We start from the raw sequence: 23,665 nt of genomic DNA, 5'->3' as shown, positions 1-23,665 counted from the left end.
AGCCTGGGCCAATGCCGGCCTGAACCAGAAGGCCCTTTTTCCAACTGTCACTCATCCTCCAAGTTCAGTTTCAACCTTGGGGGGAGCCTGCCCGAGCCGTCCCAGTCCACAGAGCCCCATCCTCTAAATCCCAGGGCATGGTCCCTGGCTCGCTGCTCGGCCTTAGGACAGCGAGATGTGACAGCCCAACACTGGAGTCAGTCACCTTGCACTGACCCTGATTAAACTGTGACGACTGCCATCTCTGCATACGCAAAGCAGGTGCTCAATAAATAGTACCGCCTCCCTTGCATACAAGACTGCTGCTTCCCAGCTTCCCTAAGAGAACTCATGTTTTCCCTAGGGGCTAGATCTGAATCACGTGTCCATGCTAGGGAGGGGGCATAGATCACGTCCTTGGAGATCATTCGGGCAACCTCTCGACTCCAGGAACTCGCACACGCTGTTCCCTGTACTGGAACGGCCTGCTCCACAAAAGCCAGGGCTTACTCGCTCCACTTTTCGAGATTCTGCTCCAATGTCCCCTTCTCAGGGAGGCCCACGAGGACACAATCCTGTTTACAAACACAGCTCCTCTCATCCCCGCCCTCCCCTGCAGTGTGTTTCCACAGCACGGCCCCTTTGATTCCTGCCCGTCTCTCCCCCTCTGGGTCAGTTTACTCTAAGTCAGCTCCAGGAGGGCAGGGATTTTGGTCTGTTCTGCTTGCGCCTGTCTCCTCAGGGCCACAAACAGTGTTGGGCACACAGCAGGCCCTCGATAAAAATGTGTGGAGTCAATGGATGAACAAAGCCCTGAAACCAGGCAGAGGTGGCACCTGCCCCAGGGTCCTTACCCATGTATTCTCTGTTGCATTTCAAAGCTTTCTTTACTTCCTCTTCGCTGCTGAAATCCACAAAGATGTACCCTGAGAAAGGACAATGGCAAAGGTGAAATCTGCGGGCCCTGCAGACACTCGCAGGACTCACCGAGGAACACGTACGCTGAGCTAGGTGCTTGAGACACTGAGCTGAAAGTGAGGGAAAGCCTCTATTTCTGCCAAATCTCCAAAATGCAAAGATTCCCCCCCACCCCCCGGCCAAACCTCCCTTTGCAGGAAGCATTTAGACCCCATGGCCTGGTCTTAAGGATGAAGGTGGTGGATTGTGGGCGTCAGGAACACAGGAGGCCGCTGCGTCCCTCCCAGCTTCTCCCACCCTGACCAGGGCCTGCTCCAGGGCCTTCTCTGGGAAAGACGTGCCTGTGGCGGCTGCGCTGTGGCCCAGCTCAGCACCAGAGGGCCCAAGTCCACAACCACTCTGCCGGTGAGCCCCTCAAGCCCCGCCAGAAGCAAGCACGGAGTCACTTCCATCCTCAACCTCATCAGGCCTCACCTGGAGAGGCGGCCGAGCAGGTGTCACTGCCCCACTTTTCTAGAGTCATGTCCAAGGGCACATGGCTGATAGGTGGCAGTGCTGCAACATGGGCCAAAGCCCACGGGGACTTGGTCTCCATCACCAGGCCATTAGATTCGCTTCCGTGATTCCTGCCCCCTCTGCTCCTGCAACCAGACGTCTCATCTATCCCCATAAACACCCTCCATCCTCTTCCTTCCTCCTTCACCCTGTGCAGCCCAGCCCAGGGTGAACTACAAAAGCCCTCCCCTGTCCTCTCTGCGTCCTCGCGGGCCCAGCCCCAGGACCCTTCCTTCACCAGCAGGGACCACTCTGAATCCGATCATGGTCTCCCCCTGCTTTAAGCCCCCAGTGGAGCCCTGCGCCCGGGCTGGGCTGCCTCCTCAGCAGCATTTCTGTGCAAACATTCTGCTCCTTCTGAAAGAACCATGCTCACGTGACAGCCCTCTCTAGCTCCAAGGCCTCTAGTACAGTTTTTCTCAGCCCTGACAACTCATATGTGCTCCTTCCTGCTCCCTCCAGCCAGCCCCTGCTCCCCCTCTGGTCTCTGAAGTGCTGTGAAAGTAGGGGTACCAACACCACCATTAATGTTACCACCACCTCTCAGGGAGGGTGCAGTAGGTGTTCAGCCCTGTTCTAAATGCCATGTGTGTCTCAACTCACTGAATCCTCACGACTCAGTGAGACAGGACCATCGCAAGGCACAGATGAAGACGCTGGCACTAGGTCCCTAGTCCAAGGTCCAGTACTCGCAAGTGGCCGAGCTGGGATATGAAGCTGGGTGGCACTGCACCCGGCAGGTCTGCAAGGCGGGGGAGGGCTGGTGCATGGGTCTGCCTGGCAAGCAGGGCTTTCGTGCTCAGGGGAGAGCCGGGAAGGAGATGTAGAAACTCGAGGGTAACAAGACCAGCCCTGAAGCAGGAACCCTTTCTTCCCCCGACTCCAGACCCAGCAGCTCCCAACCACTGGGCCCAAGCCAGCATCTTCTTGCCCAGGATAGCCTGCATGCCTCGTGCTGCCCAGAGGGCCTTAGCGTGGTTCTCTGGAGTGCCAAGTCTGCTCCTGTGTGTCCCAGACCCCTGGCCTGGCCAACAGGCAGGCATGGGCAGGCTCCCACCTCTCCAAGCTCAGACCCTTCGTACCAGCATGTTCCCTGCCCCAGGGCAGCCAGAACTCAGGGCTCCAAAGCCCAGGGAGTGCGCTGGCTGCCCAGAGTGGAAACCTGGGAGAGGGTGGCATGGGGTAGGGGTGGGGGGTGGAGGCAACAGCAGAGCTGCCCAGGGACTTCGCACAGCAAACCCCAGGACTGGAGACATGTATTTGAAGGACTAGGTGAGCCCACTGGCCATACATGTGGCTGAGATGAGGAGGGAGAGAACAGGACAGGTGAAAACTATATACCAGGCTGCCAGAGGCAGGGAACAAGAGGCAGACCCTGTCCTGAGCGGTTTAACCAATCCACAGGACCGGGGACCACAAAGCGGAAGAAGAATGGCCGCCCTTCAAACATCTCCCCAATTCAGCTGCCCCAACCTTCCATCTTTATCATCGGCCTTTCTGACCCCTCCCCGCCCCGAAACATCCCAGACCTTACCTGTTTTGTTTCCGTGAGCATTTCTCACTATTCGAATGGCCACCGGTTTCAGGGGTGCCAGGAATTCCATCACATTTTTCTATCAGGAGAAGAAAAGTTTCCCCCCTTTATGAATCCAATAATAAAAGTGCAACCCAATAAAGAGACATGGGGTAAGTTCCTGAATTCAGAAAGATTATCGAAGTGTTTCATCCTTTATGGTTTCTCTCTTTCCTCTAAATAATACATGCTTTCTCCATCATAAAATAAAACTGCCTTGGAAAAAGATTTGAAGCAAATTGGAGATGAACAATATAAATATAAAACAGTAATGTCACCATCAGCATTTTAAGGTATAGTTTCTGATCTCGCTTTCCTAAGTACCTTTTTATATATTTGGGGTTAAATCTGGCCTTTTCCACTTCTCATTAAGGCATGGAAAGTGCTGCTGCTGTAGACAGTTCCCAACTTTCTTGACTATTTCTGTTTTGGACATGAGTAACTTAAACACATTTTTAAAAATGCACAGAGTATGATATTTTAGCAAACACCAAAAGTTCAAACAAGGAAACAAAAATGGCCCACAATTCCAATGCCCACATCACTCTTGATCACTTTTTATTAAAAAATAAAAGGAGTGAAATCATTATTTGATTGTACATTGGATTAAGCCCTTTAGAGAACCAGCATTGAGAAGCTTACAATGTCTGGGCAGACATACAAATCAAAGCATTACAAAATTATAGGAAGAAGTTCAACAAAGTTCTGAATTTTTCCTAATTTTTTAAAAAAGTCTAATCATCAAATTCTTGTAAGAAAACCATTTTTCCCCCCTCATTTTTAGGAATCATCAAGAAATCTAGCATAGTATATAATGTGTGTTTAGGTGCCTCCTGGAGGGAAAAACAAAACCAAAAAAAAACAACAAAAAACAACCCATCCACCTGTTTGATGCCTTGAATTTTTCACTTGATAATACATCTTGGGGAATCTTCTGCATCACTCTTTTTAATGACATCATATTCTACTGTTTCGATGTGCCCCAGTTTACTGAGTTAACTAAACCTCAACTTTTTCAACCTCTGCACATCGAGTATCTAGAGGTAACTTTCTTTCTGGTTGATATATAAAAGGAATCTTCTCTTCCATCATATTTTCTGTTATTGTTTGTGGAAAAGAAAGAAGTGACGATTTTTTTATGTATTAATTTTGCAAAAGGCCATCTAACATTTACTTTTTTTTTTCTTAAAGTGTGTGATTATCTACATGGTTGGTAATGGAAAGCATTCTGACTCTAAATGACCGGACAACTCAGATAGTCTAGTACAACCCTAATGCACGTCCCTCAGAAACTGGTTAAGTTTTACTTTTTAAAAATCAGTGAACAGAAAGATTACCAAAAAAGAAGATAACCCTTCAAGAGAAAAATAGGGCAAAAGGTGATCAGGCACCCAGCAAAAGAGGATATACATGAGATTTACAAATGTGAAAGAATGAATGGTCTCGCTAATAATTTAAAATATAAATTCAAACGAGATGCCATTTTCGCCTGTCATATTGATGAAGATTAATCCCCAGGGTTCGCAGAAATGGACTTCCTTATACTCTGCTGAAGGGAGTATAAATTAGCAGTTTCCAGAGGGCAGCTGACATTGTGTATCACACCTTAAAAATGTACACGCACTTGCTTGGATAAAATATTGATCTGGAGCAAAGGCTGGCAAACCACGGCCCACAGGCCAAGTATCGCCTAGGGCCTATGTTTATATGGCCTGCAAGCTACGACTGGTTCTTACGTTTCTGAAGGGTTATTATTAAAAAAAAAAAAAAAAAGATGCGTAACGGAGAAGATATACAACAAATGGCCTGCAAAGCCTAAGATGCGTACTATCTGACCTTTACAGAATAAAAAAATCTGCTGCCCTCTGAGCTTAAGGAATGCTGATGACATTATTTATCAACAGCAAGAGATTAGAAAGAACCCCACGCCCCAGTTTAGGGGACTGGGTATTTCACAGTTTGTCCAGAGTAAGGACAAGCACGCAACATGAAAAATGATTTTGCAGCAGAGTAGTCAATATTCAAAGATATTTATGATATAATGAGAGGATACAAATTTCAAAATAGTTGGATTTTTTTCTAAATAAAGAAGTCACTGTTTATACACAAAGAAAAAAAGTCTAAGGAGATATATACCCAGAATTTATGAGTGGGATACAGGTGTGTGTGGGGGGCAGGTTGCCCGTTTGTCTGCGACAGCCAGTAATTAGACCTGTTGGATTTTTACTTGCATCCTAACACCCTATCTGGTGAAGCACTCTTCTCATTCTCAACTCAGTTTGGATGACTTTTTAAGTAGTAATCCCAGTTATAGGTGATTTTGACTTTCTTCTTTTTAGTTAGCTACATTCATGATTTTTCTTATACTAAACTTCTATGACTTACGTAAGAAGAGAAATTTTAAACAGTGTTCTCTGCTGCGCAGACCCAGAGTCCGCATACTACAGTATGTGGGCCAAATCTGGCCCACCGTCTATTTTTGTAAATAAAGTTTTACTGGCACACAGCCACGCCTAGTCATGTACCTATCATCTAAGGCTGCCTCTGCTACAACAGCAGAGTGAGTAGTTGCAACACAGACTATCGACCACAAAGCCCTAAATGTTTATCAGCTGCTCCTTTTTTATTGTTTTTTTTCCCTAACAAAAAGCTTGCCCACCTCTGGGTAGATGATGAGTGTGTAAAACCAGTCTTTCTCGGGTGCTGTCCCAGTTTCCTAACCCTGACAATTCCCGAGGTCTTATTTATCGGCTTTTCTGGCTCCCAACTCCTTCCAGTCAAGTCCTGAACTGATTCTAAAGCCCGCAGACAGCAGAAGCGCCCCACCTTCCTCTCTTGCTGCCTTAGGGGCTCCCTGTCCTTGTCCTACTTCCTGGCACGTACCTCTGTGACGTTGAACGGGGCTCCCCGCAGCTTCACAGTGTGGGGGGTGGTGGGTTCCTTCTGGATTGCTGGTTTCTCTGTCTGAGTGATGGCAAAGAGCAGATATGAGCACAGGGAGCTCCGTGGTACAGCTCCAGGAAGAGGCAGACCCAGACATCTCGGGGAGTGCACAGAGGCACGGGCTGCCAGGGCGGGAGGCACAGGAATGGCAGCAAGTGTCATGCCTGCCCTGGATGCGCCGTCTGGCCAGTCAGAGACAGGGGGTGCCAACAGGGGCCGCAGGCTACATGGAGGGGCAGGGAGCATGGGAAGGAGCCCTGAGGTCACGTGACATTCACTGCCACTGATTCTGTGCTGACACTTTGCAAACACCACTGTCTTATTGAATCTTCAAAACGACCTTAGAGAAAGGATAGGTTAAGGATCTTTTCTGTAATTCTGGAATCCAAATAGCTCTGAAAAACCTAAATGTTTTCTGACTTCTTCAGCAACAAAACCTGCCTGGACTTGAACACATCTGCCAGCAAAGCCTGCTCTGTGCTGACAGGAGGGAATTTCGAGATGACATTTATCGCATGTAGCACGAGTGGACATTCTGGATTCACGGCAGAAACAGTCACATGCTTGATCGTGGGGTGCTGCCCCAAACCCCACTGCAGTGCTAGATTACATAGGGTACAGGGGTTATCTTCCTGAAACCCGAAACCTTCCGAGTTCCAGCACACACTCAGGCACAGAGGTTTTGGAAACTGGACACAGAGACCAGTGTTCTGCCGAGTGTCATCCTAGATGAGGATCAGAGGCCCACAGAGAAGTACATCGCCCCAAGTCCCACGGCTCCTCCCTGTCAGAACAGGATCTAGACCCATAGCTCTCCGACCTCACCATACTCGAGGACCTCGCTGGGATACACATTTTCAGGAGTAAAGGACAGGGTGTGGCAATTAGAAGGGGCAGAAAATAAAAGGCGGGAGGGGGATGGGGAAAGAGAAAAGAGGGAGCTAAAGAAGCCTGGAGTTCTGAAAAAAAGGGCCGGGCAGGAGGAGGGCGGATGCCCTGAGACCCCTGGGAGATGAGGGAATGGGGACCCAGAGGACATGACAAGCTGCCCTGTCTCTAAGCAGAGAGGACTCCCAGGTGGGAGATGAGGTGGCCACCTCCCCAGGCACCCCCGCACACCCCAATCCACACACACCTCTGCTCGGGCCTCCTGTGATTTCTTGTTCCCAGATGGGGGCCTTGGCTCTGGGCTGGGCCCTGTCCTGTCTCCATCCTGCCGGGCAGGGGCAGCGCAGGAATCGCCGTCCTCGGCCTCACTCCCTTCGTCACAGTTCACGGCTTCATCTTCACTCTCTTCCTCCTCCTCCTCCTCCTCCTCAGAGGAAGACGGCGACTTGGCCCTCACCACCTTGGATTTCAGGTAATCCATGTCTGACAGCTCCTTCTTCCCAGCTGCCTTTGATTCAAGGCCGTCCTCCTCTGGAAAAGAACGGGCTGGGAGTCAGCGACAGTCACGAGCAAACCAGAGGCCTGGGACGGCAGATGGCATGGCGGTGCCACTGGTGGGTGGCAAGAGGTGCCAAGCCCAGCAGGACCAGCGGCCCTGTGCCACACAGCCCCCGAGTCCTCTGATAAATAATGTCAAATGGGGTGAAACACGGGAGTTCTGATATTTCACGTGTTACATGTGATGGTTCCCAGCACGAGCTTTGCCCTCCTCAATCCGTTCTTTCCTGTAGGATTTTTTTTTTTTTTTGTCATTCCTGGATTAAACCCTCCAGTGGTTTCCAGACACTCACCAGGATAAAACCCAAATTCCTGCCCATCAGGCCAGCTGAGCCGACTGGCTTCTCCTCTGGGCTCCTCCATCCTGAGCCAGCAGAGCTCCCTGCGTGTCCTCTGCCCCCTGTCCCCTCCATGACTGGGTCCTACCCACTCCCAATGGATACCAGCTTTGCACAGAAACCTTACCACGCATAAAATTCCCATCAAATTCACTCTCTGGCTTTGAACCAAAATCAATTCCCGGTCCTCCATCCCCAACCTCCCATCTGGATGCAATTGCTCACGCACCCGTCCGTCCCCCGCTGCATCGTGAGCCCCTTCTGAGGCCAGTGGCTCTCTCCCTTACCTCCCTCTGGCCTTTGCACCTCCTCACAGGCCTTCCCCGAGAACTCTGCCACCCCCTTTCCTGCTCTCTCTCTGTGGCATTCGCCTTCACGTGATACCCTAAATAGTGGACTTCCTTCTTTAGGTTTCTCTTCCCCACCAGGCTGACAGCTCCACGGGGGCAGGATTCTTCTGTCTGTTGCTCACCGCTGTATCCCTAATGCCCAAAGCAGTGCCTGGCATACCGCAGGGGCTCGATATCTGAGTGACTGACTGACTGAATGAGTAAGTGACCAGATCAGTCAAGGTCACAGTAACTGCGGTTGGGATCACCACCCACACAAGACTGGCCCACTGGCCCTGCCTGGCACTGAGGGGCCCCATGTCACACACACACAGGCCTGCCCGGACACAGGCAGGGGCACGCACGCTGGCAGGAAGCACACACATGCGGGTGGATGACCTCACCTTCCAGGTCCTCCCCGGCTCCCTCCTCCTCACTCTCCTGGCCCGAATCGGAGTCGAAATTCAGGTAATCATTGGCCGGCTTGCTCTTCCCCTTGGAAGGCTCAGCGTCCAGGGCATCGTTCGCCCACGTGGCTGTCTGTACCCGCTTCTGGTGAACTGACAGGAACTCCCGGAACTCGGTGTCTTCCTTCAGCTGGTGGTACCGGAACAGGGCAGCAGGAAGAAGGGACAACAGAAAGAGAAGGCTCATGTCAGGCTCACCCCTCCTAACTTTCAGGAGGGTAAGAGTGTCCTCCAAGTTCATTCCCCCCGGTCTCTAGAGGACCCTTGTGGTCAGCTGGGTCAGTCCTGGGAGGGCAGAATGGACTCTCATCAGATAAGAAGACGAAGAAGCCACAGAGACATGGCCAGGGGAGACGACAGGCCGGGCTCTGCTGGCCAGGCCGGCCTCTGCCCTCTGCACGCCTGCTACGGCCCCCACCCCCCCCAGGGACTGCCCCTGCGTGCCCGCTTTCTTGGTCAACAGGACACTCACCTTCTCCAGTTCACTTGCTACCTTTTTCTTCTTGTCATTCTGAAAACAGAAGGCACAGACAATGAGGGTCACAGGTGAAGGGTGAGGGGGGTCGGAACCACACTGCCTGGGGAGGGCCCCTCTTCAGGAACCATCAGAGAGGAATTCTCAGGTCATCTCTGCTCCCACTTCCCAGCCCCCCCCCCCCCACCCAGGGGTGATCACCTTGACACCAGGCACGTGGACACAAGTGACCTCCTACGTACCTTCTCAGTTTCTGGGGGGACGGAGTCTTTGTTATTTGAAGGTTGCTTGGACTGGCTTGGTTTCTGGGCATGCCTGCTCCAGGCTCGGGGCTTTGTTGGGTCCCCAAATGACTTGCAGAACTCCACCTACATGAGAGATAGAGGGTGACGATGGAGACACCTGCCACCATGACCAGCATGGGTGGCTGCCCTTCAGCACCTGGGAGCTCAGGCTTTTTAAAAAGGCACCTGCCACTGACTAGCTAAGTCAGTGGGAACAAACTACTTATCCTCCCCTCGCCTTGGCTTTTTCTTCCTTCAAGTCACTGTGCTCGTTGACATTTACCGAAAAATTCCACGTGCCAGGTGGCCTTAAATGCTTTGCATGTATGACTACAGTAGGGTCTCACTTAACATCATAAGTGCTGTGACGTTAAGTGAAACATAACAAAACCCATTTTCCCACAGGCTAACTGAGATAAACAAGAGTTAAATGCCTATGGCATCTCATCGATGTTGAGCCAAATGACACTGAACAAAACGACATTATTTGAGGGCCTGCTGCACCCTGAGCCTCCCAACAGTGGGAGGGAGGAACCACGACTCTCCCTACTTCTCAGATCAGGAAACTGAAACGCAGACAAGTAACATGCCCCAGGTCACCCAGGTAGAAAGTGACAGAATGAAGGCTGGAACTCAGGGGTGTGGCCCTGGAGCCTGAGCTCTTAGCCATCCAATCCAAGTGTGGCTGTGGATGAAATGAGATGATACAGGGTCTGGGACAGGTAATACGGAGCTAACGGCTGCTGGTATTACCATAATGACTGTGAAGCGAGCTCAAACGGTCCCAGAGAACAACTCTAGGGTAATGAGAAAAGCCATTCAATGCACATGAGTGACACAAGTCGGACCTCCTCCTCCAGGAAGCCTTCCTGACCATCCCACCCCCACCCCTACCCCCAGCAAGGGAAGGCACCTCCTCTGTTCTCCAACAGGAGCCAGTGCTTCCCTGTCATCACTGACCACACTGACTGGAAGCGGCCTGTTTAGCTGCTGGCCCCCTGCCTGCTTGGAGGCTGCCGGCTCCTTGAGGACAGGGGCCAGGGTACCACATTCTCTCAAAATTCCCAGCGTCAAGTAAGCGCTCACTGAGTGCTCGCTAAACGGGTGAGTGGTGGAAGGATGTGGACCAGTGGTTCTTGTGTTGGGACCAGCCGCATGGCATCTCCTGGGGGCTTGTTAGACATGCGAATTCTTGGTCTCCCCGGCCCCCATCCCCAACACACTGAATCAGGAACTCTGGAGACAGGACCCAGGAAACTGCTTGAACAAGCTCCCCAGGAGATTTGCAGGCATGAAGGTTTGAGAAGCAGTGAGGGAGATCAAGGACATCAAGGGGTGTGGAGGGAAAGATCAAGTGGTCACTCTGGACAGGCAGGCAGGGGCGAGGTCCACGCCCACTCACTGTGATCCGGGATGTGTCGATAAAACTCTTGTTGAAATGGCTCAGTGCGCTCTGGGCCTCTTCCTCAGACCGGAAGCCGATGAAGCCAAACTTCCGGAACTTGCCGTCTTTGGTGAACTTCAGACTGCAGTCGGTCAGCGTGCCGAAGGCGGCGAACAGCTGCCTGAAACGCTCCTCCTTCATCTAGAACAGAACAGGCACGATGAGGGAGGAGCTGGGAGGCATCAGAGCCAGGGGGACCGAACAGGCTGGAAACCCAAAGGTGACCTTCGAGGAGGTGGTGACAGAGTGTGCTTTACAATTAGACCTGGTTCCAGCTCTGGCTCGAACACTAACTAGCTGTGTGGCCTTGAGCAAGACCCTGACCCAGTTCATTCACAAGGAAATCAAGACCCAGAATGGCTGCAATGAAGTCTTTCCATCCTGTGGGCTGTTAGAAGGGTAAGAAGACCAATTACAAAGAGCCCAGCATTTCGGCTGCTGCAAAGCGTGTACCTCATAAACGCTTGTCAGAATAAATGAGTGCATGAACAAACAGGCGAAACTGCATACATTGTATTTGCTAATTGTGATAAAATAATGAAGCCCCCCCAAAAGATGGCCACATCCTAATCCCTGGAACCTGTGAAAATGTGACCTTACATGACTGTGCACATGTGATTAGATTAAGGATTTTGAGAAAGAGGAAATTATCCTGGATTATCTGGGTGGACCCAATATGATCACAAGAGTCCTTATAAGAGAGAGGCCGGAGGGTCAGTCAGAAAAGGCAATGTGATGATGGAGCAGAAAGACATAGTAAGATGCTACGCTACTGCCTTTGAAGATTTAGGGTGGGGCTAGCAGCCGATGAATGCAGGAGGCCTCCCGAAGCTGAACAAGGCAAGGAAACGGATTCTCCCCTAGGTTCTCCAAGAGGAACGCAGCCCTGCTGATTCTAGTATCTACCAAATTGTAACATGATGTATTTGTTTTGTTTAAGTCACTGATTTGTGGCAATGTCTTACAGTAGCAATAGAAAACTAATACAGTAATATTATTATTTGATCAAAGAGCCTTAAGCTATATAAAGCTGGCTCCTGGCTTCCCATCATCCTCCCTCTAGCCAGGGCCACCTTCACAACTCAGTGAGTTTTAAGCAGATACTGGGAGGTGTGTGTGTGTGTGTGTGTGTGTGTGTGTGTGTAGGTAGGTAGGGGTGGGTAGTGTCAGGTTGAAGGGGACACATAGAGCCCCACAAATATCAAAATCCATTTTAAAACTCAAGAAAATCGAGGCCATGGCAGCCCAGTAAGAAGGAAAAAGACATTTTCTGAGGCAGGTCCTTAATTCTGATCCCACTGAAATCTCACCATCACTCTGAGTTAAGAATTATTTCTCATCATTTTATTGAGGAGAGAAGGGAGCTCACAGAGAATCAGTGACCTGTCCAACATAGCATCAAGCTTTGTAACTCAACTCCGGTATTAGGGAAGTGAATTCATCTTCCCATGAACTGGGAGAGACCACAGGTGTCTGACCCATTACTCCTCTGTCAAAAACCTTTCGGTGACTTTCTAACACCAAAGGCTCAAGAATACGCACCTAAAGTAAAACATGAGATTCTCTATGGTCTGGCCCCAACCAAGCTCTTCAGCAGCATCTGCCAAGTTCCTCACAGCTTTCTCTGCTTCTCACCTCTGAGGTTTCACTACTGTTGTCTCCTCTGGGTCAATCTCCTCAGATAAGCCCTGGCTAACTCGCCCTCCTCTTCAGTGCATTCACCTCAAGTTCCCCAGGAAGCTTCTCCTAGAGTCCTCAGGTGGGCCAGGTAATTAAGCCCTCTGTGCTTACACAGCCCCGGTTCCTGTTTCAACCCCTGCACCTTCTGTCTGAGTGGTCTGGTGTCTGTCTCCTCCATTAGACTGCAAGTGCCACAAAAGAAGGGACTGAGTCTTATCCACCTCTATCAACAATGTCAGCAACATAACAAGTTCTCACTACTTAATGTTTATCTGAGGGGAAAGAATGAAGACAAGCGCATGCAATCAAGCTAAGAGAGGCAGTTTCGTGCAGTGATCATGAATGTAAATTCTAGAACCAGGCTGCTCAGTTTTACTCCCTGCTCTATGGATTACCAGCTGTGTGTGACCTCAGGCAAATCACTTTATCTTGCTGTACCTTCGTTTCTTCCCCTTTAAAAGAGGCACACTAATGGAACCTACCTTGTGGGGTTATGGTGAGGGTTAAATGAGTTATGTTACCTAAAGCACTTGGAATACTACCTGGCACATAGTAAGCTCTCCAAGTGTTAGCTACTACTATTGTTTTTCTGAATTCTTTCTTTCATCACACGAGTCAAGCAACTCAGCCACCCTGAGAAGCACAATGACATGGAAATTGCGAGGGGAAGGGTAGCCATCCTCATCTATCAGAGGCATCGAGAGTCACTGCTTAAAGCTGCTATGATCAATAAGGGTAAATGACGGCAGAATTAAAAATAAGAAATAAGACTGGAAGGGAGGAATAGATCTATTTCCTCATCTTTCACAGTGGGGGGATCAGCAGTCAGCAGATAGTCATTGGGGTTAATAGGCCAAGAAATGGAGGTGAGAGCACACTGTCTGAACATAAAGAGACGTCTGCAAGGAGTCCTAAAACCAAGCCATAGAAGATGGTTACTCCTGGAGAAAGATGGAGGGTAGAATGGAACAAACTTTGCTTCTCATTTTACACACTACTGCACCGTTCAAATTTTTACCATCGTGTCATAGGTTCCTGCCCCTCCAAGTTAAAACAAAACAAAAAGCACAGCAATAAAACAGAAATGGCTTTGTGCTCTTACGCTTTCTAAGGAGAGAGCCTCCCAAGGGGTAGGGTCAAGAATACAGAAGCTCTCTCACACCATCCAAATGGCACATTTTGTATTTTGGGAATGAGCTTCTTAGCTGCACCAGTGGTGTGGGGGCTCTCCATGCATGAAAAGTTACAGGGAAATAGATAAAGGTGATCCACGCCAGCAGATTGCACCCAATCAGCTAATACCACACACATGCACCTATTTCTTCACTCGATTATTGGGCATGTGTTTATTAAGTGCCTCCCACGTGCCAGGTTCTGTGCGGGACACTAGAGAAAGAGACAAGTATGACTGGGTCACGCCCAGCCACTCACTGGATAAATGGCTTAAAGCCCCTTCACACCCACCCCGTTGTCTTAAACTAATCCGACCTGCCCTGTTGGAATTGGAACGCAGGTGGTAAGCCTATTACTCCCCATCGTCTCCCCAACAGTCCGCTGAATGGGAAGGGACTGTGTGCGACCCAGTCAGGAGTCAACAAAAAAACGTGATCGGACGAGAGGGATTGTGGGAGCAAGGCATTCGGTCCAAGGTGGGGATTGGCATCTCCCTGGGATAAGTTGTCGGACTGGGTATCAGGTACCCACAGGCCGGCTGTGAAATCTTGAGCAGTCACTATGCCCTCCCTCTCAACTGTCAAATGAGGATAAGCCGAGGATCCTAACCCTTTTGGGTTCCAGATCCACCCGGACTCCTACCCCAGAACGAAAACTCGTCAATTCTCCCCAGCCACCTCCCTCCCAACCCCGGGCTCCCGACTGGTCCCAATTTCAGATTCCCACGTCCAGGCTCTGCACTCACCCCATTCGGGAGGTTCTTAACGATCAGTCGTGACATGGTGCCCGGTTCCGCTGTTTTGATTCCAGCACGAATGGACAGCGTCTGCCACAAACCACTTTCACGCTACAGTTGTGGGCGCCGCCATCTTTAGCAAGCCGGAAGAGTCATGTGCTCCGGACCTAGGCCGGCCCCCTCCGGAAGTAGGCGTGGCTAAATCAGAGCTACCCAAGGAAGTCACACACACCAGGGGCGTGCCTGAGGCTTGCATTCTGCGCAGGCGCAAACTCTTTGGCGACGCCTGGAGACACGAAGCAAAATCGACAGGGGGCGCTGGTTCCTAACATTGGCGGAGGATTGCAGGCGGCCGGCTTAGGGTTTAAGCGCTGAGTAGATGTTTTAACCTACTTCTCTATTTTATTTTATTGAATCCTAAACCGACCCTAAGAATGGGGACAGGATGTGGGATTCTTGCCTCCCTTTTAGAGATGGGGAAAAGGAGACTCAGAGAGCACCACCTGGAAACTGAGCATCACTGATCACTGAGCATCACCTGGAAACATTGCAATGTGTACATTGGAACTAAACATTTTTCCTATTTTGTCTGTGAGTAAACTGGGAACCAGTCAAGTGAAGCAGCTTGCTCAAAGTCGTGTAGATAGTCTTAAGTTTTAAATAATAGGATTATGTGGTGTATTGGTTTCCTAGGGTTGCTGTAACAAATTACCAGAAATTTAGTGGCTGAAAACAACAGAAATCTATTCTGTCACAATTCTGGAGGCCAGAAATCCAAAATGAAGGTGTCAGCAAGGCTGTGCTCCCTTGGAAGTCTCTAGGGGAGAATCCTCCCTTGCCTCTTCCAGTTTCTGGTGACTTCAGATGTGCCTTGGCTTGTAACTTACGTCACTCCAATCTCCAGCTCCATCTTCACACAGCCATGCTCTGCTTTAGCATCTGCGCCAAATCTGTCTTCCTCGTTTTTCTCTTATCAGGATACTGCTATTGGGTTTAGAGACCATCCTTCATCCACAATGATCTCATTTCAAAACCCTTAACTTAATTATATATGCAAATAAGTAACTTAACTTAATTATATATGCAAATCAGTATAACACGTATATGCAAATAAGATCACCTTCGTAGGTCCTGGGGATTGGAGCATGGCCATAGCTTCTTTTTCAAGTAGTGGCCTTCAGCCCACGACTTCCTTTGCAATATGTTATTCAGAAGATCAAATTTCATCTTCTCTCTGTCTGACGTTGACTGTCTATTCAATGAAAACACACACACACACACACAAACGTAAAAATATACCCTTGAGCCTAGAGTCGATGACTTAAGGTCACGGTGTTTCAAAGTCATTTGTTTGTTCAACAGATATTTATTGATACGTATGAAAGTGCTCTTTCGTTAAATGACAATTAGGGGGCTGTTTTCTGCACACCATGACCCTGGTCAGGACCAGCTGGGGCAGGCTTTATGAAGCAGTTCCGAGATCTTAGCCTTTTATGAGAGGGCAAGTGCGGGTTGCCCAGCCAGTCCTGGCCTCATGTTCTTTTATTATTTTCATGAACTGCCTTTATTAAAATGTGCAACTACATGTAGCCTTCCCTGAAGAAATTCACAAATCAGAGGGTCTTTCAAAGGTATTAAAAGAAAATGGAATGCTCTTTGCCAATCCTGATGTTTCAATGCTGGGCCAAGAAAATATGGTTGCCACATGTTGGAGGAAGGAGAGACTGTTCCTGGGCTGTATATCCCCGTGCATTTAATAAACAGCCACGTTGTAATGTTATTATTAGTCTCCTTGCTCTCCTGCTTTCCTGTTTTGTCTCCTGCCTCCTTTTCTCTCCCAGCAAATGATCTGGGGGCACCTGGATCCCACCGGGCTGGCCCCTCTGATTCCACCTGGGGATTAAAAAACAAACCAGACAGGTCTAAACTAGCTCCGCCCCCAGCTGCCTTCAGGAGAAGGGCTGTGTCTGGACCCTGAGAGAATGTACTTCCCACCAGGGAAAGGCCCGCAGTGGGGAGAGAAGGGGTTGGAAGAGGCTGGATGGAAAGAGGAAAGGGTACTGAACTCTTGATTTCCTCTGTGTGAGGAGTATAATTATGAGGAAAACATCAGACAACTCCCAATTGAGAGCCATCCTACAAAATCCCTGACCAGAACTCTTCAAACCTGTCAAGGTCATCAAAAACAAAAAAAAGTCTGAGAAACTGTCCCAGCCAGGAGGAACCTAAGGAGGGAAACCTGATGCCTAAATGTGATATGGGATCCTGGAACATAATAAAAGACATGGGGGGGGGAGGGGAAGTGGGGAAATCCAAACAAAGCGTGGACTTTAGTTAGTAACAGTGTGTCACTATTGGTTCGTTAGTTATGACAAGCATACCACAGTGATGTTAAGAATAGGGGAAGCTGGGTGCAGGGTATATGAAAACGCTAATATTCTCACAACCTTTTGTGATTCTAAAAAATCTAAAATGATTCCAAAGAGTTTATTAAATATTTTTAAATATGTATTTTGAAAATTAAAAAGTTGTAGGAGGTCAGTATTTATAGAGGTGGAATAATCACCAACGTACCCTATTAAGGGCAAAGTGAGATGCAGAGGCATGCTTCCTTTGGTGGAGAAGAAAAAGACTCTCTGAATGCTTGCTTCTAAATGGAGGTCAGCAAACGATATACATATCCCAAGTCAAATTCTGCCCACCGCCCATTTTCGTATGGCCTCACAGCTCAGAATGTTTTTCACATGTTTAAATGGTTGGAAAAATATGTCAAAAGAAGAAGAATGTTTTGTGACTCAAAAATTCTATGACATTCAAATTTCAGTGTCTGTCAATAAAGTTTTATTGGCACACAGCCACACCCGTGCATTTGTCTTACCTTTGGGGACATTTGTTGTTGTTGTTGCAACAGCAGAGTTGGGTAGTTGCGACAAACCATATACCTGCAAAGCAGAATACATTTACTACCTGGCTCTTAATAGAAAATGTTTGCTGATCCCCAAGCTTGGCAATCTCTGGAGGAATAAATGAAAAATTGGTAACAGGGTTTCCTCTAGGAAGGAGCACAGGACCGCTGGGGTAAGAGAGGTAATTGTTGCTGGGTGCGTGTTTGATTTTTTAAAAAAAATCTAATTCATTTACCAAAAGAGACATTGAGGAGGAATCTGAGCTCTTGTGGCCTCTGGAATGGGGCTTGAGACATTTTAAGTAGAAAGGATAATGCCCGAAGACATTTTAGACATCAATTATTAATATTTTACTGTTCAGAGTGCTTCCCAAAGGTAGGTCTGATGATGGTGGGCCAGAGTGCTGTCAGGGGAGGCTTCCTGGAAGCAGTGAGCCTTGAAAGCTGGAAATTGACAAGTATGGAGGGTTACATGGAGAAGAGGGTTGAGGACATGTCAGGAACTGGAACTCCACATTTTCTTGTACTTGATCACTGATCCATGTGACAACAATGTTGTAAGGTAGGAATTTTTACCCTTTTTTGTTTGAAAGTAAAGTGTAAAGGTCACAGCTCAGAAGTTATGCAGCCACAATTCCAGCTGTAATAGATTGAATGCAAAAATGACCTCTGTTATCCCCACCCTCGCTCATTTATCCACATCCTGCATTGAGGATTTACATTTCTTCCCATCGGGAGAGAGCCTAGCTCCCTACCTTTTGCATAGGGACTGACCCTGTGACCTATTTTGATCTACAGACTGAGGCAGACACAGCAATACCACATCTGAGCCTAGGTAACCAGGGGCCCTGCCTCTCTCTCTGGGAGCCCTGCACACCCTGACAACAAGCCCAGCTTAACCTTGTGGGTGAGGAGAGACACATGGCCTGCTTACTTCCATCGCCCCCAGTGACAGCTAGCTGACCACCAAACATGTGGGTGTACCCATCCTAGACCAGCCAGCTCCCCGCTCATCTGCCAACGGACCACGGACATCTCAGGAGCCCAGATCAGCTGAGCCTGCCCCAAAGGAATTGAGCCAACGAGTTGACCGTGATGGTGAATTTTATGAGTCAACTTGACAGGGCCATGGGGGGCCCAGATACTTGGTTAACAGTTATGCTAGCGGTATTTCTGGGTGAGGTGAACACTTGAATTGGTGGACCGATAAAGCAGATTCCCCTCCATAATGTGGACGGGCCTGAGCTAATCCATTGGAGGCCTGAAGGAATAGAACAAAAGGTGGAGTAAGGGAGAATTCTTTCTGCTTGTCTTTGAGCTGGAAGATGGGTCTGCGTCTGCCTTCGAACTCAGACTCCGGCTCCTGAGCTCCTGAGCTGCAGCTTGTCAACTGCAGATTTTGGGACCTCTCGGCCTCTATATCTATATAAGTCAATTCCTTACAGTCTCTCTCTCTCTCTCTCTCTCTCTCTCTCTCTCTCTCCCCACCCCATATTTTGCCTATTGGTTCTGTTTCTCTAGGGGACCCAGACTAATTCACTGACCTACAGACTCATGCATCATCATAGATGCTAATTGTTTTAAGCCTCTGGGTTTGGAGTAGTTCATTACATAGCACTAGCTAACTGGTACACTATATCTGCCTGTCTAGAAACCCTCTAATCTTGGAGGTGTCCCATCGCCACCAGTTCCCTGGTGACCTAATCCTCACAGGGCAGGCATTCTTCTGTTTCTTCAAACAGCAGCTCTTCTTGAAATCCTGATACCTTTCAGTTTAATCCAATCCCACGAATATTTGAGTGACTTGTGCCAGGTCCTGGGGCGATGGCCGTAAAGACTACAGGCACTGTTCCTGTGCTGAAGGAACTTTCTGCTCACGGGGGAGCTAACATTAGACCAAGAATGACAAACGTAGTGAGCATTATGAGAAGTGGGGTACAGGCCCTAGGGGACCTGATTGAGGCTGGGGAGTCTGAGAAGCCTCCTGGAGAAGGTGACTTGAAAGGTGTGGGAGGGTGTAGGAAGGAGAGGACGCTTTCCAGTGGAGGGAACTGCAAGTGAGAAACCTGGAGGCAAGAAACAGCATATCCTGTCTGGGGGGAAGAGGGCTGGGCATGGCAGGTGGTACAGGACTTGGTCAGAGGATGGCCCTGGGGGCAAACCCTGGCTCACCACATATTGGCTGGGTGATCCCTGCCAAACCGCTTATCTCTGAGCTTGTTTACTTTTTTTATAAATTGGGTAATGGTACTACCCAGCTCCTAGGCTTGTGGCGAAAATAAAACATGATAATGTGTGTAAAAAGTAGCATTCAGGAATCCCTGACCATACATTTTCACTATAATTAAAAAACAACATTTTATTGAAGTGCCATCAACACTTATGTATCCTCACCCAGGTTCACCAAATACGAACACGCACGTCATTTGTTTTACCTCGCTCTTTATATATGATTGTCATTACAAAACCATTTGCAGGTATTTTGCAGACATCATGGCCCTTCACCCCAAAACATTTCACTATGGATCGGATACAGAACCACAGAGCAATCATCAAATTTGGGAAATTTAATGTTGAAACAATACCTCTTACCTAGCTAGCAACACATATTCAAAGTTCAGCCCATATCCCAATATCATCATTTTTCTCTCCTGACCCATGACTCAGTCTAAGATTACACATTGCAATCCATTGTCATATCTCTTTAGACACCTTCAAAATCTGCAGTCTGTCCTCGGCCTTTCTTCATCTTTCATGAGCCTGATGCTTTTGAAGGCAACAGGTCAGCTGTGTTACAGAACGTCTCTCAATGTGGGTTAGCCTGAGATTTCCCCAGGATTCGATCTGGGGTATGATGTCAGTTTATCCCCAAGTAGTTGATGGTCCCTCTGATCACCTGGTTAAGGGGCTGCCTCCTCCGGAAAGCTTTTCCCTTTGTCATTAATAAGTCATGTAAGAATTTTAGAAATGTTGCCCGTCGTTAGAAAGGCTCAGAGAGGGTCATTTTCAGTTTTTATAGGAGTACACAGGTTGTGGGGCAACTGTCTTCCTGTCTGTTGATACGCAGAGAATCTGAGGCCCAGAATGAAGAAAACACTTGCTTAAGATCACACGGTTGAGACCAAGGCCAAGTTCAAATGGACTCCTCTTGCTCCTCCCTACCTGTGGCCACCCAGGGGTCAGGAAGCAGGGGGCACCTAGGGGCTGCTGGAGACCGTTGCCTTGGGCGTCACCACCTGACTCCTTCAATGTGGCCCCAGCGTTTCACTGCCCATCACTCCAGAAGCCCCTCAGAAGAGGACACCTGCAGACGAGCCTTGACGGATCAAGGTGGCTAAAGTAGCTCGAGACAGGAGACCAGCTGTGCACCAGCGGCAGCCACAACTGCACGGACCCAGACCCGAGGCGGCTCACCTGTGGCAGGTGGTGGCTGAACCTTGCCCCTCCCCCCAGGCGCTGCTGGGAACTGAACGTTGGCGATGTGGGGGCCCCTCCTGCTCTGGGCAGTGAACCCTAAATATTCCCCTGGAAGCACAGCAGAAATCACAAATCATTCATCAAACAGAATGTGGCTGGGAAACCTGAGCCCATTCTAAGGAGACAAGCCTGTGAAGGGCTTATCCTTCCTTGTCTTATTTTTCCAGCTGTGCTGTGGGGAGATGCCCCCTTCACATGAGAGGATCACCAAGGCCTGGTTTGAAAAGGGAGTTCACTTCCTGACTTTGGCCTTGAGGTCCTGTGAGGTCCAGCTGCTGACCACCACTCCCCATCCACTTGGATCCAGCCACACTGGCCTCTTTCTGCTCCTTGAACGTGCAGCTCTTGTTTTCACCCTGCAATGGGTTGAATTGTGTCCCCCGAAACATATTGAAGCCCTTGGAATGTGTGGATGTGACCTTATTTGGAAATAGGGTTTTTGCAGATGTCATTAGTTAGGGATCTGGAGATGAGGTCATCCTGGATATAGGGCGGGCCCTGAATCCTTATAAGGAGGCCGTGTGGAAACAGACACACAGCGATGATGGAGGCAGAGACTGAGTGGTGCAGCCACAAACCAAGGGTTGCTGGCAACCACAGAAGCTGGGAGAGCAAGGACAGATCCTTCCCTAGTGCCTTTACAGGGAGCATGGCCCTGTGGACACCTTGATTTCTGACCTCTAGGCCCCAGAACTGTGAGAGGACACATTTCTGCGGTTCTAAGCCACCCGGCTTGTGGTTGTCAGTTACAGCAGCCCGAGGAGATAACCTGTCACCTCAGGGCCTTTGCACATCCTGAGCTATTCCTTCAATTCTTCAGCTGACCAAGTCCAGCTCATCCTTTGGACTTCAGCTAAAATGCCTTGTCCTCAGAGAGGACAAGGGTCCACATTGCAGTGGGTCCACTTGCATGGTGCAGTGGGTCCACGTTGATTTTGCCTCTGCAGCTGCCTCCGCTTTCCCCAGCCATCTGTGATTACATAGGTGTTTGCTCATCCACAGTTTTAGTGGCTGTGGCCCCCCCTAGAAGGTAAGCCTCCGTGGGCAGGGGCTGGGTCTGTCTTTGCTCACTATAATACATGAAGGGACGTGCCACCCGCTCCCACGTCCATGAAGGACTGTTGGCAGTGTCTCCTCAGCTGCAGAGAGCTGCCTCGGCCCAGGTCATGTCCCTTCCTGTGTGGCCACAGTCCAATGACTGCTTGATGTAGAGGGTTATAAAGGCCCAGCCTCCTGGTCCTAACTAGGGACAACCTTGAAGCCTCAGCCCAGCTTCAGAATTTTTCATAAGGTCAGCTGAGGCCACTTGGGACCTTGGAGCTCAACCCAAGTGTTTCCGCCCATGTCCGCTTTTGTCCCTTCCTCAGGTGCTTGTTGGTCCCAAGACCACCCCCCAATGAACCTCCCGTGTGCTCAACTCCATCGCTGAGTCAGCTTTCTGGGACTGGTCCCCACCTGGGACACGCACAAGAGTATCCCAACATTGGACGCAGGGCAGGCGAGCAATACAAGCTGTGAAGAACAGTTATTCAAGGCAAATGAATGAATTTGAATTGCTGTGGTCCCCCCACCCCCTCCTGCCTGCCCCACAGGTCCCAGGCCTGTCATCCTTTGTCTGCCTATAAGAGTCTTCATGGGAAAGTTAGCTTAGCTTGTTTTTTGTTTTTGTTTTTTGGTTTTTTGGTTTGGTTTTGTTTTGTTTTGTTTTCAGTAAAAGATCTTCTAAATCAATAGTCAGCAAACTTTTTCTGTAGCTTGTCAAATGGGAAATGTTTTAGGTTTTGCAAGTCATACAGTTGTATCTGTCACAACTACTCAACCCTGCCATTTTGAGCAGCCACAGACAATACGTACATGAATGAGATGGCCACATTCCAATAAAACTTAGACAAAACTCAGGCAGTGGGCCAGGTTGCTAAACCCTTGGCTTCCATTTATCTTGTCCCCAGTGACTAGGAAAGCAAGGCGAGGGCCCATTCTGATCCCACGTTAGAGTCCTGCTCTTGTAGTCGGCCGAAGATAATACTTTCAAAATTGTGTTTTGTGGGACAACGTCCAGCAAGATGTCTCTAATCCTTCTATGGAGGGAGGAAGGGGAAGGGTGTCCAAGTAGGTTGAGAAAATGCTGTATATCATACATAACTCACCCCTACAAACTCTCAATGCCCCTCAAGACGTGCAAGTCTTGGAAAAGCCCTTCAGTTAACATCCCTGTTTTTCACAGTGTGTCCCACATTTATCTGAGCCCTAAGTTCTTATATTGTGGACTATCTATGAGTGGGAATTACAGCCCTATGACAGTGACGACATTGGGTTCAGCTAGACAGGTGTGGCTCTGCTGTAAGGAAGCAAACGTGTTCATTCACTCACTCACCCATTCATTCATTCATTCAAATACATAAAGGGCACTTGCTCTGTGCCAGGCATTGAAACACAGCGGTGATCAAAACCGACATGTTCTCTGCTCTAACGGGGCTCATCGTCTAGTGAGAGCGACCAACATTAAAAGGCATGCGTGCGCCATCATTGTCCCCTGAGTGTGACACTCATTGTGAGGCAAGATTGTTACCATCACTGGCACCATCTGGGAGGAGAAGGGGGCTGTATTTCTCCAGGGTCAAAGGCCTAAGTCGGATTGCTGTACTTCTGGGTGAGAAGCGAGTTCCCAGCCAAACCGAAATGCTGTGCCTGCCCACCCCTCCTGGCTTTCCTCTTGGAGTACACGGTGTCACCATCTACCTAGCTGTTCTTGTCCCTTCTACTGATGAGCTGAGCCCTGGAAAATCACAGCATGAAGTAGCCCATCCTGAGATGATGGCAGAGACCCTTGGGAAGAGCCAGGACATAGGAGGGTTCCAATTTCATCTCTGACACTCCCTGCTGTGTGAGCGTGGGGAAGTCAATATCCCTCTCTGAACCTCATCTTTTAGTTATAAAACAGGA

General features: G+C 49.1%; 1 protein-coding gene across 2 annotated transcripts in view; it reads right to left on the bottom strand.

Annotated features, from left to right (window-relative positions):
* RBM19 (RNA binding motif protein 19) overlaps positions 1 to 14,507 on the bottom strand; it is a 127,465-nt gene extending 112,958 nt beyond the window's left edge. For both annotated transcript variants that reach the window (XM_019734080.3, XM_074321072.2), the window contains exons 1-9: positions 14,350 to 14,507; positions 10,710 to 10,892; positions 9,266 to 9,391; positions 9,021 to 9,059; positions 8,486 to 8,678; positions 7,104 to 7,387; positions 5,909 to 5,989; positions 2,987 to 3,065; positions 834 to 905 (exon numbers count right to left, since the gene is read on the bottom strand). In XM_019734080.3, coding sequence (XP_019589639.3) covers positions 834 to 905; positions 2,987 to 3,065; positions 5,909 to 5,989; positions 7,104 to 7,387; positions 8,486 to 8,678; positions 9,021 to 9,059; positions 9,266 to 9,391; positions 10,710 to 10,892; positions 14,350 to 14,385 — 1,093 coding nt within the window. In that variant the 5' untranslated portion in view covers positions 14,386 to 14,507. The remainder of the gene's footprint in view (positions 1 to 833; positions 906 to 2,986; positions 3,066 to 5,908; positions 5,990 to 7,103; positions 7,388 to 8,485; positions 8,679 to 9,020; positions 9,060 to 9,265; positions 9,392 to 10,709; positions 10,893 to 14,349) is intronic.
* Between the last annotated feature and the right edge of the window lie 9,158 nt (positions 14,508 to 23,665).

The sequence above is a fragment of the Rhinolophus sinicus genome, chromosome 9 (genome assembly GCF_057876585.1).
Source record: "Rhinolophus sinicus isolate RSI-liver-muscle chromosome 9, RSI-T2T, whole genome shotgun sequence".
NCBI classification, from domain to species: Eukaryota; Metazoa; Chordata; class Mammalia; order Chiroptera; family Rhinolophidae; genus Rhinolophus; species Rhinolophus sinicus.
The sequence above is the reverse complement of the archived record's forward strand: the minus strand, read 5'-3'. Positions and strand labels throughout refer to the sequence as shown.